At 35.1% G+C, this 20845-nt stretch overlaps 2 protein-coding genes across 4 annotated transcripts; both read left to right on the plus strand.

The window, feature by feature from the left end:
- The first annotated feature begins 561 nt into the window (after positions 1–561).
- LOC142618986 (uncharacterized) lies at positions 562–4395 on the plus strand. Of its 3 annotated transcripts, XM_075792061.1 has the most exons (4): positions 562–941; positions 2514–2674; positions 3454–3601; positions 4128–4395. In XM_075792061.1, exons 2-4 carry the CDS (start codon positions 2554–2556, stop codon positions 4231–4233), a joined length of 375 nt encoding a protein of 124 aa, XP_075648176.1. In that variant the 5' UTR covers positions 562–941; positions 2514–2553; the 3' UTR covers positions 4234–4395. The 3 variants fall into 3 exon arrangements, 1 of the variants encoding a protein (XP_075648176.1); XR_012841409.1 differs by lacking the exon at positions 3454–3601; XR_012841408.1 differs by lacking the exons at positions 2514–2674; positions 3454–3601.
- Positions 4396–16442: 12047 nt separating this feature from the next.
- On the plus strand, positions 16443–17105 carry LOC142620300 (uncharacterized). Its single transcript, XM_075793691.1, has one exon. The coding sequence runs from the start codon at positions 16443–16445 to the stop codon at positions 17103–17105; it is 663 nt and encodes a 220-aa protein (XP_075649806.1).
- Positions 17106–20845: the final 3740 nt, after the last annotated feature.

The raw sequence follows: 20845 nt of genomic DNA on the forward strand, positions 1-20845 counted from the left end.
TTAGGTTATGCTATAAACAATTTTTTTATTATCACATATGTTAGGTTCTAAAGATTTAGATTTAAATATTTAGAATCACATTCGTATTGTGTTGGCAAACCGAAACAAAGCATGTCTAGTCTATGTGTTTAGGTAATGCTTAAAAGTGGTGGTTTCAAGGTTCAAGTCCAACTAAATGTAGAAAAAAGAGAGTGGTTCTGCCTTGCTCGATCGATCGAAAATCACAGGTCCAGTTTTTCTGCAAATTTTTGAACAGCCTAAGCCTGTGAAAACATTTAGGGTTTCATTTAAACTTCTCTACATATAAAAGGAAAAACCCTAACTATATTTTGAAGACTTTTAGAAGACTTGCGTGTTACTCTTTATGAGATCTAATAGATTTTGTACCTTCTAATTATACAAGAATCTACCGTACCGTTCAAAAAAATAGGAGTACAGTACCCACCTAAATCTAAACCATTAATTTAATACTGTTTTAATCTAGATCATTCATATAATTTTAAAGGATACTAGTTACGGGTTAAATAGGTTATATATATAAACAAAAAAGAAAAACAAAGAGAAAATAACAAATCAATGCTTCGTCGACGCTTTTCTCTACCTTTGTCTCACGTTTGCCTCTCTAGATTCCTCTCCTCCAATCCAACCACAAGAACCATTTGCTAATCAAAACCATACCCACAATAGAAGAACCAGACAGCGGTGCACCCACAAATTTCAATCCAACTCGGCGGTGTACCCACAACCTCAAATCGGTGGCTCTTCTTCTCTTCCAATCCAACTTGGCAGCGTCACTCTCTAGCTTCTTCTCTTCCAATCCAACCTCATCGGCAGCGCACTCATATCCAATCCAACTTGGCGGCGCTTCATCTCTTCCCATACAACTCAGCGGCGCTTCTTCTCTTCCATTCTAAATTGGCGATGCCACCCATAATCTTCAGGTTCTTTCTTTATATATGATTAACACGAATATGGGTTTATATTATTTCTCTAAACTTTGTGAGTTTGTGCCATTATTGTTTTGTTTGAGTTTTGGTTCTTATATATTTGACAAATTAGTCTTTACACTTTGAGTTGAGATGTGAGACGTGAAACTTGAGTGAGACCTATTGGCTCACCTGATTTAGAAACATATTATTATAATTTTCTTTAATAGTGAAATGTCGATGGGATATTTACTGGACAAAAGATGAATTCTTTTTTCATCTGTTAGCATTTTTTGTTAGACTTCATTATTATTTATTGTTATCACATTGTTAGTTTTTGGAATAGAGTTACTGGATTGGAATTTGTATTAAGTGATGTTTTTGTCAAACTTCATTATTATTTATTGTTTTCTCATTATTTTTGCCGAATTGATTTCAGTGTATTTTTTGTGATACTTAACCAGATTATAGCTGAGACTTTGTTTTTGCCTTCTCTTTATCACACTGTACAGTGTCTTGTGAAGCACCCAGAGAAGTTCTAAAAATTCGGAATGTCACCTAAAAAAGGGGTCATTTTCTAGAATGGTTCATATTCCATTGTGCCTAAAACTCATTTATATCTAAATTGCTAAACTATTATAATTTCACAATGGCACCTGATTGTTGATTTCTGCATTCTTCCTTGGACTTTCCAGTAGAGAAGTTATTTTAAATAAAAAGATCAGGTTGATAATGTTGAGTTGGATCACTTTGGTTGCATCTGAAAAAATGATGCCTCTCTTATTTTGTGTTCATCTTAGACTCTTTTTTTTCCTGAAGTTTGTTGATTGCTCTTTTAGCTCAGTTCAAAAGGCTTATATTCTATTTTCATTCTTCCTTATTCCTGTTTATATTCCGTGCAAATTTGGTAAAATAGTTAAGGCTCCTCCCTTACCTGATGGTTCTTGATATTTGTCTTTGTGGTAAACCTGTGAGGCTTCTTATTATTTCATTTCTTTTTCTTGCAGCTGGATTAAAACTTTGGCTCTGAGTTGTTGATATTTTACATTGTGTGGGTTACATAAATCCTGTTTATCGATGGTCTCTCATTTTTCTTGTAATATCTTAATTGTTGTTGCGGAGAGGAAGCAGTGTACACATTTAATTTAATGATTGTTCTTGGAGGACTGCTCTTCCACTCAAATACTGTGACTTTTATGCTAGGGTAGTTGGCTAATGGAAGTCCCAAGGCTGGGGATTATGAGTAAAACAGGCTACTTATAAATTATCATGAAAATTTGAAGAAGTTCCAAATTATGCATGGTTATTAGGAATGGAAAACACAAAAGTTCAAAATTTTTCACTTTACATAGGAATGGAAAACACAAAATTTCACTATCATACTCATCTGAATGTTGCTGCATATAGTTAGTCATTTGAGACCATAATTTTTGGGAATATTGGTCAGATGCGGGAGGGATGTCTCTCAGTAATCACATTGTAAAGTTGTAATTTATAACTATTTTATATTAGCTTTAATTCTATGCCAAATTTAATTGCAATTTTCTCAATCATATTTTCCTGTATTTATGTGGTTTCAATTGTAAGGGATGAGTGTAATAGAGTGTGAAGACTAAAGTTTAAAACGATGAAGAAGTGGATTTTGCGAGTGCCTCACGAGAAGCTATCCTGCGAAATAGCCACGTGTAGAGCACGACTGGAAGGTGAAGAGTCATGCCAACGTGGAGGATTTTGTGAGTGTCTCACGGGTAAGGCCTTCCCCTGAAGTACTTGCGAAACATTCTGTTTGGCTAAAAGGTCATGTTTTGTTTTACCAAGTCTTTACCTACACTATATATACCCTCATTACCCACTTATTATAAGGAGTGCTATTAGAGAGAAAACCCTAGAAAATACACTTGAGAGTTAGAGATTGTTATACCCACAATTATCTACATATTTCCTTGTGGTTTTCCTCTACTCCTACTTTTCCATCTCTAAATCCATGAGAGGTAGATAGCCCAAACACTTACCACACCCAATCTGAGTGTCAAGTGAGATTTTGGTACTGTTGGAAAGTATTGGAAGGAGCCATTCATTGGCAGATGTAATCGAGCTGAATTGTGGGATCCGGAAAAGTTAGAGAAGATAAGGTTTCAAGAAGCTAGTTGGTAGTAGGAGCTTGGAGGGCTCAAGTACATTGGGTAGACTAGGCTTGGAGGGTTTTTTGTTATTTATGTACTTCAACTTATTCTCTAGTGGATCGATTTACAGCTTGGAGGGTGGTGGAGAGGTTTTTCGCTGGGTTCTTCGGTTTCCTCTTTGATAACACATCTCGGTGTTATCTTGTATTTGCATCTCTCTTATCTACTCTTTAAGCTTATCTTTTATTGTTGATATTGGATGAATATGGCTTAGGGTAGGTGCATTGGTTGTTTGAACTCATTTACTCTTATTCCGCACTTAGTTTAAGTTAGAGTAAAAACAATCTAGCCGTAATTTTTATTTGGGGGTTTGAACAAGCTCTTGTGTTTTCACACATTTTCAGATTTGGGCAAAATGCATTTCAGGAATTCATATGAGAAGCTGCATCTCATATTATTTTTGGTCACTGCTCTCTGCTTCCTGGTTTGGTTGCTTTGCAGAGATCTCCATTCTCATTTCTTGACTGAGGACCAAGTGCTCTCCACTTCCTGGTTCGATTGCTTTGTATAGTTAGGTTTTATATTTATCAAATCTTCGGTGACATGTCTGTTGAACTTAATGTATGCCTTTTTGGGTCACAATGGAGCAGGGCTTTCGTGTCCTCCATTACTGCATTTGCCATTTGGTTTTCAGTTCTCAAACATTGTTATTTATGGATGAAAACTTAAGTGATGAATTGGAAAAGCAAAAGAAATCTGTGGGCCTAATTGGCTACGAACGTTCAAGTTTATGCATGGTTATTTTTACTACTACTACTACTTCTTCTAGGTAACTCTGATGTGGCATGGTAGTGTACGAGAAGGTAACTCTGATGTGGCATGGTAGTGTACGCTATGACTTTGAGATGTAACGAACACTGTGTTCCTATAAGGTGGATCATGTTTAAGGAATTACTGAGAATTTGCATGTGTTATTAATCATGGCTGTTCTATTCCACCAGTCTTATGTTTCCTTTTTCAGGTGGTCAATAGTTCTCTGATTCACTAATCTTCAAACTTTTTTTCTTTCCTTTTTCAGGCTAGCCAGGAGTATAATAATTGAAGATGGCATTGAATCCAGGCTTACATGGAATGCTGATAGACCCCATTTTGTGTCTGTACATCTGGTGAAGAGGGTTAGATAAAATATTAGTTTGTTGCCTTACTCTTGGAGTTAGAACCTATTTGTAACTTGCAAAATGGCTTATTTGGCATCAAACTTTCTCTGTGTAAAATTTTATCTAAAGAAAAGCACTTAATTACTCATATTACATGAAGTATTGTTAATGCATTCATGCCAAAATTTACCAGAATTACTAATTGCATTTGTCGCAGTTGAAAACTCAAGTTGAATAGGTAATACAACTTAACTAATGCCAGCCCTCTAGGATGTTATTGCAATATTTTTGTATGAACCCTTTGACATCCAATTTGCAAGCAGCTGATTTTGGCTTTTGATAGGGAATCAAATATACTTAGTTTTGCAAGCAGCTTCTTAATTTAGTTCATCACTTTGTCAAATAAGCCAACAACAAGATTTGTTAAATAACGATTGAATGTTTAAATTGAGCCAAGTTTTATGATTTCTTACAATGTAATATGATATTGTCTTATGACTCTAGGTGCACACCATAACTCTAGGTTAAGCATAATTAGATTTTATTTGGCTTTTGAATCCAAATTTTCACAAGATGTCCCATAACCAAGGGTAGTGCAAAAATTTCCTGGTTGAACTCTCTTAGCATCCTCATCAATCAAACTACATAAATACACATCAACTGCCCCAGATCTCATAGGGGTTCCTTTCCCCCTAGATATATAGTTATTACATAATTGTTAGAAAGTATATTTTATTATTTTTGAACAATTTTATCTCGAATAATCAGTTTATATCCAGCCTCCTCCAACACAAATTCCACGCAAATAAAGCACCACAACAAAGCCTGCACATCCAAAGCTTCACATATAATAATTTTTTTAGCTGTTTTTTTTTTCTAGTTCACAGCTTGCACATTCAATGACAAGAATATCATTAGCTGTTTTCATTAGAATGCATAATTTATTTACTTCTCAATTCTACACTCTCTTTTCCTTTCATATCTGGGATATCAAGTTCTTCAAGAACACGCTCCGAGGCCTAAATTTGTTTTAGGTTTCATTTTCAAGTTCTTCAAGAAAGCACACTGAGGCCAAAATTGTTTAGGTTTCAATTTTTTTTTTCTTCTTTAGAGTTTATAGTTACATCATTGTATGGTCTTAATATATAGCTTCTTTGGAATCATTTAGAGGAGCAAATGTTTCCTAACAAATAATTATTGCTTTGGGTCACCATTTTTTCATTGAGATAATTTAACACCATAAAGACACCAAAAAAAATTGAGATGTGTTTGATTAAAATACCCATGAGATGTCAAAAATCACCAAGTTGTCTTGAAAACCTCTAACATGACCAAAATATCTTTACAATCACTAAAAAAAAGAAAAAAAAAAATCCAAGATATCACTCTAACATGGCCAAATTGAGTGGTTTTGATGCTATTATGGTAATTTTCAAAAAATTTAGTATTTTAATCATTCTAGGTATTTTTAGCGCTACTTTGTTCATTTTCAGTGTTTTTTTAATTATTAATTTTGAAAGTTTAAATATGTATTTTAGTAATTTTATAGGTTACTGAAGGTACTATGGTAATATTTGAGGCATTGGGGTATTTTAGTATAATTCATTGTTAACATTTTAATTATTATCAAGATTGTTATAAATCGACGAAAGTACAGTCATATATGATGTTGGTACTGCCTAATGTGACTAAAAAAATAATAGGACTGTTTTTTTTTTTTTTTTGGAGAAGAAAATAATAGTACTATTGAATAAAACAAAAGTATGATCATATGTGATTTGGTACTGCCCAATGTGACGTTAGAACCATCAAATGTGAGAAAAGAATAATGGTACCACCAAATGTGACAAAAGTAAAATCAGATGTGATGTTGGTACCGCCAATGTGACGATGAAACTGTCAAATGTGAGAAAAAAAATTAGAGTACCAACGAATGTGGCAAAAGTACAGTCGTTTTTTTAGGTTCTAAGCGTATTTAAGTAATTTTTTAGGTTACGGGGTCATTTCAGTTATTTTTTAGGTTTCAGCTTCATTAAGTTTTTTTTAAGGCTCTAAGGGTCTTCTGGTAGTTTTAAAGGGTTTCAAAGGTATTTTGATCATTTTCAAGTGCTATGAGGTATTTACGGTCATTGTTTTAGGTTTTTTGGTTATTTCGATAATTTTTTTTTAATGTTTTAGGGTCATTTCAGATTAGTTTTTTTAGTATCTAAAGGGTATTTCGATTATTTTTTAGGTTAGAGTGTATTTAAGTCATTTTTTTTTGTTTTTGTTTTAGGGTCATTTAGATCATTTTTTAGGTTTTGAGGATATCCCAATAATTTTTGAGAGTTTCAAGGTTATTTTGGTAATTTTTAATTTTCAGAATGCATTTTGGTAATTTTAGTATATTTAAGGGTATTTTGAAATTTTAGAGACTTTAGGAGTATTTTTGTTATATATATTCGTTGATTATTAGGAAATTTAGTGGGATTGGGTTGGGTTGGCTACGCCCTTATGTAATGTTGGTACAACTTAATGTGATAATGAAACTATCAAATGTGAGTGAAGAAAAAAAATAAAACCATTGAATCTGACAAAAGTACAGTTGTATGTGATATTGTTACTGCCCAATGTAATAATGAAATTGTCAAATATGAGAAAAAAAATTAGGATACCACTGAATGTGAAAAAAATATAGTTAGAAGTGATGTTGGTATTGCACAATGTGAGGATAGAATTGTCAAATGTAAGAAAAAAATTAATGGAATTATCGAATGTGATAAGGGAACTGTCACATGTGATGTTGGTACTGCACAATATGGGGATGAAACTGTCAAATGTGAGAAAAAAAAGGGAACCACCAAATGTGACAAAAGAACTGTCACATGTGATGTTGGAACTGCACAATGTGAGGATGAAACCGTCAAATGTGAGAAAAAGTAAGAGAACCACCGAATGTGACAAAAAATTGTCATATGTGATGTTGAAACTACACTATGTGAGAATGAAACTATCAAATGTGAGGAAAAAGTAAGAGAACCGTCAAATGTGACAAAAGAATTGTCACATGTGACGTTGAAACTGCACAATATGAGGACGAAACCATCAAATGTGAGAAAAAGGTAACCTAGTATAGCAGATTACCTACTAGTGGGTACCATACCTCTTTTTTTAAGGGGGGTTACGGTAGAATTATCCCTTTAAGCGATTGAACTTTTGATTTATACTTTATAGCTCTACAATGAAGAATTTCAATTCAAAAGTTCTTTAGTTTTGGCAAAATACGGTATTAAAGTGGTTTGACTTTTGGAGTTGTTGCACTTATTTAGTAATTAAATTGACAATGAGCTTATAGGCTTGAGAAATGATATTAAAGATGACATAAAAAAGTGATTTGTATTTTCGCACATGAATCCAAATAATTTAATTTGGGAATGGTTTGGATTAGTTGTTTTAACAATTGTGTTTTTTAAATATAGCAATTTTAGAAAGTACATTTTAAAAACATGATTTTTAAAATCACATACACATTTGATATAATTTGAAAAAGTGATTTTTTTAATCATAGTTAAGTATTTAGATAATATTGATCTAAAATTGCTATTTTGGGTTCAAATTTCCAAAAAGGAATTAGATTATTATTACTACTAGCTTGTAACCCCATACATATGCATGGATACACTTAAAGATGTACAATAAGATGCATAATATAATTCCTATAAATATAATATAAATAATATTGATAGTCATTTTTATATTTTGTTAATTCTTTTAAAAAATTTGTAAGGATATTATTAGGCATAAATGTTAACTGTCCATGTTTTTTTCAAAAAAATTATTGTGAAGCACTTTTTTTTTTTTTGTGATTAATTTATTCTATACTCTTTGGTCCCATATTTGATTCTAAAATTAAGAAATAAAACTCTTTAAGAATAAATAATTTAGGACATATGACGCAAAATTGGAACTCTATTTTGGAATTCTAATTTGAGTTTCTCTCAGCTTCACATATTATATATATATATATATATATAGATTAATGAAGTTACTAATTACTACTAAAGTCGTAGAGAGAATGAGAAACATTAAAATAATTACAAAAATAAATATTTTTTTTAAAAAATAAATATAAAAAATAATAAAATGTTCATGTAAGGGCGTGATTTGGATCTAAGCCCAAGAAGTAACAAGATTAGGGCTCAAAGAGCCCAACACAATGAATTTGTAGAGATTGGGCTAAAAACTAGGCTTCAATGAGTTGAACAACGCTCACAGTGGATTAAAGATAGTAAGAAAGCAAAGAAAAACAAGCTCTATGCAAAGAAATCATTCCTTGGCCAAATCCGAGGAGAGTAGTTATTGAATATATTTCTTTAGACTTGGTTACAATTTCAGTTCTTGTTGCTACAATATTTTCTTCACAGATTTTCATATGAATGCCCCCTTTCTCCTGGAGGATTTCTTACATTATATAGCCTATTTCCGCTGATCTTGGCCCTCCATTTGTTGGTCATGTAGGCCACTACTCGAATGCTTGTCCCATCAGACGTTTTCCCAAATCTTTTGTGAGTTGCGGCAACCAAGACAACACTGTTCAGGGGTTTTCTCCACAAAAATGTGGCCAGAGGATTTGGTGGGATGCAATAAATGTGGTGGCAGTTACCATCCCTTCAGACACACCAGGATTAACCCCCTCTCTGAATCCCTTCCTCTACAGTGCGACCTCCTCTGGTAATGTGCCATTGACGTGGCCAAGGCTCGCCTTTCTGGCCTTGCCATCCGAGGGTATGGTCTTCTCGGAATTGCCTCGGTCTCCTTGGCATCGGATATGACACGTGGCATTGTTACCTTATCAAATTTCTGCTTCCCACAGTTCATAACCACAATAACGAAGAATTATATTCATTAGATGACCATGGATTTTTTTAGAGAAGTAATAAGTCTATAACATCTTCATAAAAAAATTTAGGTGATAAGTTGTTATTTGTTCTAATTTAAACTAACTATTAAGATTACATTTTTGCACAACAGAAATAACCTGTCATTTAAGATTTATTGGAAAAATGTTGTGGGCATAACATATATATATATATTTTTTTATATTTTACGTAGAGAGACCAGGAATATATCATTTACAATCAAACATGATTTAGGTAATCTTAACTTGGTAGTCTTCACACACAAACAAACCTATAATTGAGACAATCTCTAAAATTTATATGAACAAAGTTTTTCTCCAAACTTGTTTAGAGAGAAATCCTTCAAAATCCTCGTATATCTTTCTATTGAATGTAAATTTTGAAAATTTAACTGCTGGATTGCATGTTCCTATTATATTCTTAATGTTTGTAAAATTTCAATAAAATTAAAGATCAATTGCTATGTCATCAATCAAATGTAAAAACTTTAAGTTTTTGTGATTTAAACTTGTGTATATAAAATACGTTTATTGATCAAATATATATATATATATATATATATATATATATATATATATAATAATAATAATAATAGGTGAAGCTGAGAGAAATTCAAATTAAAATTCCAAATTAGAGTTCCAATTTTGCGCCATGTGTCCTAAATTATTTATTGTTAAAGAGTTTTATTTCTTAATTTTAGAATCAAATGTGGAAACATATCATAAATATTCATCCAAGTGAGTTATTAAGTACAAAAACCAAAAAGTCTAGAATAAATGAATTGTAAAAAAAAAAAAGTGCTTCACAATAATGATAAAAAAAGGACAATTTACATTTTATACCTAATAATATCCTTACAAATGACTATCAATAGTATTTAAATTATATATATATATATATATGAATTATATTATGTATTTTATTGTATATCTTTAAGTGTATCTATGCATATGCATGGGGTTACAAGCTAGTAGTAAATAATATCTGATTTGAACGAAATTTGATATGTATGTTAAGAATATAAGGAACGTGAAATTTTGACTAGATTTTCAAAATTCATACCCAAAAGTGAAATATATTAGAAGTTTGAAAAGTTTTTCTCCAAAATAGTTTGGAGAGAAACTTTGTTCGGTTAAAATACACATTTTTTAAAAAAAAAAAGAAAGAAAAAATATTTGACCATTCTTGTTGAATAATACAGTTAATTTCTCTTCTATTATTTTGTAAAAATTCAAAGATTGACCCTTGTTTGGGATTTTTCAACATTTGTGCAAATTAGATTAGAATATCATCCACAAATTGGGTAGATTTCTTTCAAGCTTTCTAACGTATGACAGAATCTACAATTTAATTTTTGTTATTATTTAAATTTTGGTATTTTTATGTAAAAAACACTATTTTAGGTTTAGGTGATTTAATTCCTTGTTTTAGGTGCTTTTAATGCTTTTTAGGTCAAATTTGGTTCCTATTATGGTTAGGTATTAATTAGGGCTTATTTTAGAATTTATTTTATTGTCTGTTAAGTTTAAGAAGCTCTTAAATAGGCCTCCAAGTCTGTAAAAGTTTTTTTTAAAACAATTATTCAATCAATAAAAATTCAGACTTTTGTCTTTCTATTTTCTAGTGGATTCCAGACCCTTTCTCCTTGTGGATTCAAGGACCTTTGTGGATTCAAGAAACGCTCATGAATTCAAGGTTATTTTAAGAAGCAAACATGTTTTGTTTCTTGTTTTCTAGAAGTAGACATGTTCTGCCTTTTGATGCTTTTGCATCCTGCATCAGTTGGTATCATAGTCTTGACTTGTCCTGGTCTAGTGGCTAATGTATGAGACAGTAGTAATTCCGGTGACATAAAACTTATCAATTATTACGTGACGTACAGCTAGCACTCATAAATATCTTTGCTAGGATGCCGTCATTGGAGCATGGAAACAATATGGATAATTGTCACGGAGACATAACTCATGGGCAACCTATTGGTAAGCAAATATAATATAGGCCTTATAAAAGAATTTCTAGTTTTAGTGGCTATTTTTATAAAGAAGATTTTCTTGATTGGTTACTTGATCTAGAGGATTTATTTGACTTTGAGGATATTTATTACGAGAGAATAGTTAAACTTGCTCTGTATAACTTTAGTGAGTATGCCTTATGTTGGTGGGAATGAATATAGTCTGATAGAATTAGATGAGGTAAAGACAAAATTCGTTCATGGCCAAGGATGAAAAAGATGATTGCTATCAACTTTTATTTTATGGATTTTGATGAAATCTTGTCATATACAAAACAAGATTATTATTGGTTAAGAAGTTCACACTTGAATTATTTTAAAGAGCCATATATTCCACCATTAAGAGGAGAATTACATGTTGAAGAAAATACTTTTCTTGAAGAATATGTAGAAGTCAAAGAAGAAAATATAAAGATTTTTGAGGAAATTAATGAAGGCCTTGTTATGGAGGAAGAACCTCAAATCAAGATTTTGGAGGAGACTAATGAAGACCCTATTATAGAGAAAAATCTAGAGGTTAAGATAGTAGAGACCATTAAAGAAGAAATTATAGAGGAAGTTGTTAACTATCTCGATGAAATCAAGTTAGATGATTGCAATGTTCAATCTCCTATTATTTTGGTGGGAGATATTGAAACAAAGTTTATTGATTTTACTGGGGTGGAAATATTTGATTTGATCATTGACTTTTATTTGGTGAATATTTTCAATTGCATGAAGATCAAAGGACAGGAAGTTCAAGTTACCCAATTGATGACTTTAAAGTTTGGTAAGAGTACAAAGAAGAAGAAGTATTCAAAGTATTTGTTCTCTTGGCATGGAAGAATATAGATTTTAACATCAACTTGAGGACAAGTTTGTTTGAAGTGAAAGGGTCTGATGTAGGACAGAATCTACAATCTAATTTTTGTATTTTTATGTAAAAAAACGTTATTTTAGGTTTAGGTGATTTATTTCCTTGTTTTTAGGTGCTTTTAATGCTTTTTAGGTCAAATTTGGTTCTTATTATAGTTATGTATTAATTAAGGCTTATTTTAAAATATATTTTCTTATCTGTCAAGTTTTATGGAGCCTTTAAATAGGCCTCCAAGTCTATAAACTTTTTTTTTAACAATTATTCAATCAATAAAATTCAGACTTTTGTTTTTCTATTTTTTGGGTGGATTCTAGACCCTTTCTCCTTGTGGATTTAAGGAACCCTCCTGGATTTGAGATTATTAGATGAAAATGTGTTTTGTTTCTTATTTTCTAGAAGTAGACGTGTTTTGCTTCTTGATACTTCTGCATCTCGCATCCCTTTCACTTCAACCTAATCGATGGTGTAAACTTTTTTTTCCTTGTTTTTTTAGATAGGTGATAGATAACCCCCTAGGTTTTTTTAATTTAAATTTTACTCTTTTTTTGTTTTTTGTTTTTTTGTATAGTCTTGATTCTTGAGAGGATTTGTTAGCCCATGAATAGGAAGGAGGATAAGGGGTCTCTACTTCCACCATGTCAAAAGAGCCATATTGTAATCCATATTTATCTAATTTCTTCACTCTATACCTTGTATATCATTGGTGGTATATAAAATTAGGGTGGTGTTTATTTTACACAGTGTATTTACTCTATTTTTATAACTTTAAAAAAAACGTGACTTAAAAGTTAAATCACCTTTTTAGTTATCAACTCATAGTGGTGGGTTTTAGTTAGCTCAACTGGTAAAGTTTCTAATAGTTGAATAAGAGATTTGGGGTTCAATCTCTGCCTTCACCAAAAACCGACAGATATCTTGGTTTGGATTGGATGCCATAATTTAAAACTCTAATAAATAAATAAAAATAGACCCACCCATCATGTGAGAGGGGGGAGCATAGCTCTAGGAATACCCAGTAACTTCCCTTGATTATATTAAGGTATTCCATCATTCATATTTTCAGATTCAAAACAATATGCCGAACCCAACTGGTCCACGTCAAAAGCAAACATCTTTCTTGCTCCTCTTTCATAGTATCGTACATATTTTGTTTCCGTTTAGAATCTGAATATTGTGGCAACACCAGAACAGGGTGGTTTTCAAAAATCTACCCACCAGTAAAGTAATCCATAAAGAAATTATCCAAAGAGTAGTTGGGTAAGTCTTTTGTGCTAGAAATGTGGCTATCAGTAGGCCTCAAGTCGAGAAGTTCATCAAACAGGAGAGACCTCATAGGGGTTGGTTGAAGCTTGCCATTAATGGTTCATGGCTAGGTGTAGACATCGCATTTTATACTCTTTATGACTCGGGCCTCCATTCCCCAATGATGCTTAAACTCTAAGGCCTATGGCCAGTTTAGAGCCTAACCTGATATCAAATTGACTTGAGGAGTGTTAAAATGGAAAATATAACCTTTAAATGAGAAAAAACATGTGTACGTAGGCACATTCCTGCGTACGCAACTAGTGTTTCAAAAGCATGAAAAAAACAAGTTTTTTGCAATAATGGCTAGGGTTTGGAATAAATCCCACATTATTTGGGAGCCGTTCCAAACCTCATTTTTTTCTACTATAAAAAGCCTTACATGATACATTTTCAAAACACATAGAAATCCCATGGGAAAAACCTAAGATTCACTAGAAAATAGTGAATCAAAAGGGAGTTTTTCACAAAACACCACTCAAGTCAATTTTATTTGATTGAGACCTTTTCTAGCCCCAATCCTTTGAGTTAAATATTACTAATCATGTATTTATTGATTGTAATAGATTTGACTAAGGGGAACGATTAAAAATCAAGCCTAGGAGCTTTTTGCTTTACGGTATTTTTTCTTTTCTGTCTTTCTTTTTAGTTTTAATCTCGTTTTCTTTGTCTTGTTTTGTGTTTGTATGTTTGCCTAGGTTAGTTTTATAGTTTTCTTTATGTTTATAAGCATGCAAGGTTGTTAGAGTTAGGGTTTTTCTTTTCTGCTCTGTTTTTCTGCTTGTTTGTTTCTGGGTTAGGGTTCAGGCGTGTCTACGTACGCATACTTTGGTATAGGCGCCGCAGGCTCAAAGTATGCATACACATGTAGATGGCTTGTTTATGTAGGCCTATGTATGCGCATGCATACTTGTGCCAAGAAACCCTAATTTTGATCTTCTTGTTTCTTTTGCTTTGTCTGTTTTACCTAATATGCCTCAGTTTGACCTTCTTATATGCTTTTTGAGTTTCTTTTTTTCTTTGTTCATATGTTTGTTTGTTATTGTATGCTAGATTAGGTTTTTTTTCTTCTTCTTAATACCATGCCAGAATCATGCATTCACATGCTCAAAAATAATGCCATAGGTGCTGAGTTGCCGTAGGGTAAGTAAATGTTTTGGCTCTTTATTGCTTTATGGATAGATATGTGTTTTGGGATGAATGATGCCATGTTGATTGTTAGATGTTTGCTAGTGTGTGTGTGAGTTAGAATACAAGTGTTGAATTTGTTTTTAATAGGGTTAAGACATAAGACACAATGATGGGAGGCTAACCTTAGGGTTGGGCGATCAAAGGTCCTTCCTCGAAAAGCTATATATATATGGTTCTTAGACCATTGCAAAAACTAGGTGGCGACTCCAAAATGACCCCTTGTGTCCACACTAGGCAATCCCAGTGTGGCAGGTGGTGGGGGTATACTTCGGAATGACTTAGGCTTATGGGTTCAAGCCTTTTCTAGGCACATAGGAACCACAACAAGCTTCCAAGTTGAATTTTGGGCCTTGAGGGATGGCTTTATAATGTGTCAAAATCTTCAGATTAATGCTGTGGAAATTAAGTTGGATGCTAAAATTGTTGTTGACTTGATGAACAATTCTAGCAGTTCTAATGATGTAAATTCTGCTGTTATGGTTGATTGCAGGCTCTTAATTTCCCAAATTCCTCAAGTTAAAGTGTTGCATTGCTATTGGGAAACCAACCACCATGCAGATGGCCTTGCCAACTTAGGAAATCAACAACTTGATTTTGATATTATGTATTACAACTCCCCCCCTCCCTATCCACTAGACATTTATTATTCTGATTTGTATTGTGTTTACCATGTTAGGCTATATCCTAAGTCTGATGTTTCTGTTTCTCTTTTTTAGTTGATGATATTTCCTTTTTTGATGAATAGTGTGTAATAGGTTTTACTTGGTCACAATTTTTTCTTCAGCAAAAAAAAAAAAAAAAAAAACCTTGTTCATCATCCTTATCTCTCTCTACGTATATTAGCTCTCCTAAAACCTCTTCTCAACCTTTTCATCAACAAAGAGCAATAAGCTTCCTCTAGGACCCTTTATGATAGGACCAACGAACCTTCTTGCCCAGACGATCCCACCAGACACCTTCGTCCATCTGGCCAAATCATGGACGAAGGAAGGCAAGCCATTAATAGAGGATTCAACACCTCAAACAGTTACCAACTAGCTATTAGACCATTGGAAGCTTATCAATACCCATATTAATGAGCCTAGAGGTAGTACAAAAGAAGCATTAAAACCACAATAAAGGCCACAATGGCTAGAAGCAATAGAGCCATATATAAACACCCTTCAGAACCAGACAAGGTACATACACACATCCTAAATATGCTAATACACCATAGCTATGATATTCTAAGCTCTCATAATTTCTTAAAAGCTTCTATACGCTGACATTATTATCGGAGACTCTGTGGTAGGCACCACATCAGTGACCACTTAAGAAGGGCTTATCATGGCAATTGCAGGCATAAGGACGAGGTTGTTGCCTTATCTGGACGAACCTACTCAACTGATGATTTCCACATCATCAGTTTGGCGCCGTCTGTGGGAATGAAATTTTTGTACTTAGGTTCGAAAGCGTAGTTCCATTTAACTTACAAGTCCAGATGGAGTCCAACCTTCCCCAAGATTCTGCAGCATTAGTTTTGCAAATCCAGATACTTACAGCTAGTGTGGAGGAGCTTACCAGACAGAACCAGGAGATGAGGCTGCAACTGTAGCAAGAGGAGAATCGGTTTAGGACCAATCGGGATGACAATAGTGATAGTCAAAGAAGGAATGACCGTTGAAGACCCACCACTCTAGAAGGACGAAGCTCAGACCTTTTCAGGGAAATGAGAAAGGAGATGGACGAGTTGAGGAGCGCAATTAAGGAAAAAACAGATCGGAGCCTAGATAGGATGGTTAGAAGGATGGATTCACCCTTCATTACGATGGTCCTAGAATGCCTAATGCCATCGAAGTTTCATCTACCTTAGCTTGAGCCATTCAACGGACTGAAAGACCCTCTGGTTCACCTCAACACTTTTAAGAAAACTCTAGATCTTTAATAGCCCCCTGAAGAAATACTGTGTCGTTCTTTCCCCACCACTCTCAAAGGAGCTATGAGGGAGTGGTTCACAAAGTTACCAACGTCGTCCATCAATAACTTTGAGCAGTTAGGCAATTCCTTCTTACGCCACTTCGTCGGGGGACAACGCCTGAGAAGACCAGTAGACCACCTGCTTACCATTAGACAAGGAGAAAAGGAGACCCTAAGGTCATATGTGAAGCATTTCACTCGAGAAACTTTAGAGGTGGATGAAGCAAATGATAAAGTAAAGCTAACAACCTTTAAGGTTGGTTTGAAGTCTAGGGAGTTTGTGGTCTCACTCGTGAAGAATCCCCCTAAGACGATGGCAGAGATGCTCCTAAAGGCGCAGAAGTACATGAACGCCAAAGATGCCCTTGCAATAATAGAAGATGTAGAGAAGTCCAATGAAAGGGAAAGAAAGGAAGATGACTTGAGAGGAAGAAAAAGGGAGCAGACAGATTGTCAGAATAATGACGGGAACAAACAGAAAGATGATAAAACCCATCAGACGGTAAAATTCACTCCTTTAGTTATGCCTATTGATAAAATTTTGGGACATATCAAAGATGAGCATTACCTCAAATGGCTAAGGCCATTGCACTTGTCACCTAATGTGTGTGACAAGAAGAAATATTGCCGTTTTCACAAGGATCACCACCATTACACAGAAGATTACAAAGACCTGGAGGAGTAGATAGAGGAACTCATCTAGAAAGGGAAGTTACAGAAATATGTCAAGAAAGGAGACCCTAGTAGATCCAGAGATAATAGCAAGGACAAGCACGAAGCCTCTCCGAGGGATGAGAACCACACATCTTATCATCCATCGAGTGCAATTAGGGAGATAAGGACGAACACAAGAGGGCCATCCACAGGTTGATCGTTCAGATCCCTCAAGAAATCACAACAAAGGCAGGTGAACAGCATCCACAAGATACCACCCTTGAAGCAGAGTCGGATGGATAGGGACATCCTTTTCTTGGAAGAAGACGCTAGAGGAGTGAAGCAACCGCATGATGACCCCTTGGTTATAATGCTTATGATAGAGGGGTTCAACACCAGGAGAATTCTTGTGGACAACGGTAGTTCTGCGGACATCATCTATCTCTCTGCTTTTCAATAGTTGAAGTTGGATCCAGGTAAACTACGTCCCTTTGAGTCCTCTCCGTTAGCTTTAGTGGGGACAAAGTATATCCCAAAGGCATAGTGACACTAACGGTCATAGTGTGGTCTTACTTGCAACAACTGACTCATTAAATAGACTTCCTAGTGGTAGACTATCCTTCTTCATACAATGTGATCATTGGGAGGCCTACACTCAATCGTTGGAAGGCGACCACATCCACCTATTGCCTGAAGGTAAAGTTCCCAACAGAAAATGGAGTAGGCGAGGTAAAAGGAGATCAAGTACTAGCTAGGGAATGCTACCAAGTAGTGTTAGCTGCGAAGGAAAACCATACGTGGATGATAGAGGAAGAGAAGGTGAAAGCCTTGGAAACTGTGGAGTTGGTAGACGGAGAGCCAACAAAGACTACAAGGGTAAGGACGACCCTGAGTACAGAGATGAAGAAGAAATTAGTCCAATTCCTCAAGGAGAACTTGGATGTCTTCGCATGGAACCACGAGGATATGCCAGGCATATCCACAGAGACCATCCAACACAAGCTGAATGTTGATCCCGAGAAAAAGCCCGTCCAACAGAGACGATGGGTCTTTGCTTTAGAATGAAATCAAACAATCATGGACGAAGTAAATAAACTGCTAGCAGCGGACTTCATTCGTGAGGTCTGCTACCCGAATTGGCTGGCCAACGTTGTCCGTGTAAAAAAGGCAAATGGAAAATGGAGGATGTGCGTAGACTTTACGGACCTGAACAAGGCCTACCCAAAGGACAGCTTCCCCCTGCCAAAGATAGATTAGCTAGTGGATTCCACAATAAGACACAAGCTCCTTACATTCATTGATGCATTCTCGGGATACAATCAGATAAAGATGACAAAAGAAGACCAGGAGAAGACTGCCTTCATCACAAGCCAAGGGCTCTACTACTACAAGGTAATACCTTTTGGATTGAAAAACACATGAGCAACCTACCAGAGGTTAGTAAACAAGATGTTCAGCAAACAGATCGGAAGGAACATGGAAGTGTACGTGGATGACATGCTCGTCAAGAGCAAGGAAGAGTTTGCTCACCTGGGCGACCTCTAAAAGACGTTCACTACCCTTAGATAGTATTAAATGAAGTTGAACCCCAGCAAGTGTGCCTTTAGGGTAGCATTAGAAAAGTTCTTAGGGTTTATGGTTTCCCAAAGAGGGATAGAAGAAAACCCAGAGAAGGTGCGAGCCATACTAGAGATGACGTCGCCCAAGACTATGAACAAAGTCTAGAAACTCACAGGAAGAATAGCAACACTCGACAAGTTCATCTCTAAAGCAACAGACAAAGGCCTGCCTTTCTTCAAGATGCTGAAGCAAGCTTTCACCTGGATAGAAGAGTGTGAAAAAGCCTTCCAGGATCTCAAACATTATGTGAGCAATCCAGCCCTCTTGAGCCCGTCCAAAGAGGGAGAATAGGGGTGTCAATTCGGGCTAGCGTGTTAGGTTCGTGTTGTGTCGAGATAGGGGTATTCAACTAAATAGCTCAACCCTAACCCGACCCATTTAATAATTGTGTCATGATTCTTCAACCCTAACCCGACCTGTTAACAAGGCAGGTTGACCTGACCCAACCCATTTGACACGCTTAATAAACGAGTAATGTTGGGTTGACATGAATGTAACACAACCCATTTCAACCTACATAATATTAAATACAACATCCATCTAGAAATAATTTTTTTTACATCCCAAGAGGAGTGCATACACTTCAAGTCTTCAACCCACATTCAAAATAATGTAATTCAACAAAAATATAACATTCATCTAAAAATAAGTTCTTTACATTCCAAAAGAAGTGAATAAACTTCAACCCAAATTCAAAATAATATAGTTTAACAAATAAAATAACATAATTCAACAAAAACAAGTGGGCCATATCATGCAATCAAGAAAACACAAGGCACATGGGTTCAAAGTTTATTGTACAAAAGCATTATGCAGAAAAAATAAACATATGAGAGAGAGAGAGAGAGAAATAACCGGTTTGAGAGTTGACACTTTGAGTTTGAGAATTGGGCATGAGAAGAGTAGTACGGCTGAAATTAAAAAAGAAGAAGAAGAAGATATTTATAAGAAGGTTTAGAGATTTAGGGTTTGTAGGGTTTAGAGATCTAGGGTTTGTAAAGTTTCAATGTTCAATTATATCCCTTGTAAATTTTCGTAATTACTCACTTTTCTTTATAAATTTAAAATATATATTGGATATAAAAGGTATTTGATAAATCTAAAATAAGATGAATATTTATTTGATATATGAGTTAAATGGGTTGTGTTAAGTGGGTCATCTCTGGTTGACACAAATAAATTGGCGTGTCAAACGTGTTTATTGCAGGTTACGTGGGTTAATCCGCTTATGACACGTTTCTTATCGTGTCGCTTTCGGGTTGACCCGTTTATGACCCAAACCCACTAAGGCCCAACCTTAACCCAAAAAAACCCGTGTCTGGTTCATGTCGTGTTTGCAGGTTGGGTTAAACATTAACACCCCTAAGGGAGAAGACCTGTATTTATACTTAGCAGTGTCAGTTACAGCAGTGAGTGCAGCCTTGATTCTGAAGGAGGATGGAACGTAACTCCTAGTCTACTATGCCAGTTAGGCCTTCCAAGAAGCTAAAGTAAAGTACCCACGAATCGAGAAGACTGCATTCGCCTTGATTGTAGCCTCACGAAAGCTGCGCCCATACTTCTAGGCGAATCCTATCCTAGTGATGACGAACCAACCCATAGAGAAGTCAATGAACAGACCTGAGTCTACAGGAAGGATGATTCAGTGGGCAATTGAGCTTAGCCAGTTTGACATTAAGTACCACCCCAGAGCAGCTATCAAGGTGCAGGCACTAGTAGACTTCATTACCGAGTTTACAGTCCCGAACGAGGATGGGGCATTGGACGAAGTAGAAAGATGGAGGATCCAGACTGACGGGTTGTTAGCTCGAAAGAGGGGGGGGGGGAGTAGGTGTTATTATCATCATCCTAGAAGGAGAGACGCTCAAGTATGGAGTTCAGTTGATGTTCCCTACCACTAACAAAGAAGTTGAATATGAGGCAATACTGACAAGACTAAGGGTTCAAAAGGCGTTGGGTGCCAAAAACCTTCTTCTCCAAAGCGATTCAAAGCTGGTTGCTGGGCCAATAAAGGAGGAATCTGAAGTAAAGGAGGAAAGGATGCAGAATTACCTGAGACTGATGTGGCGTTTTGCCTAAGAATTTGATCAGGTAGAGGTCATGCAAATCCCCAGAAGCTAGAATATGGGGGACAGACAAGATAGCAAAATA

Source organism: Castanea sativa, chromosome 12 (genome assembly GCF_040712315.1).
Source record: "Castanea sativa cultivar Marrone di Chiusa Pesio chromosome 12, ASM4071231v1".
NCBI lineage: Eukaryota > Viridiplantae > Streptophyta > Magnoliopsida > Fagales > Fagaceae > Castanea > Castanea sativa.

Coding starts and splice junctions, on each gene's coding strand:
- LOC142618986 (XM_075792061.1), top strand. CDS start 2,554: ATGAAGAAGTGGATTTTGCGAGTGCCTCACGAGAAGCTATCCTGCGAA. Junction 2,675..3,453: donor ATTTTGTGAGTGTCTCACGG/GTAAGGCCTTCC, acceptor ACACATTTTCAG/ATTTGGGCAAAATGCATTTC. Junction 3,602..4,127: donor CAAGTGCTCTCCACTTCCTG/GTTCGATTGCTT, acceptor TTCCTTTTTCAG/GCTAGCCAGGAGTATAATAA.
- LOC142620300 (XM_075793691.1), top strand. CDS start 16,443: ATGAGGGAGTGGTTCACAAAGTTACCAACGTCGTCCATCAATAACTTT.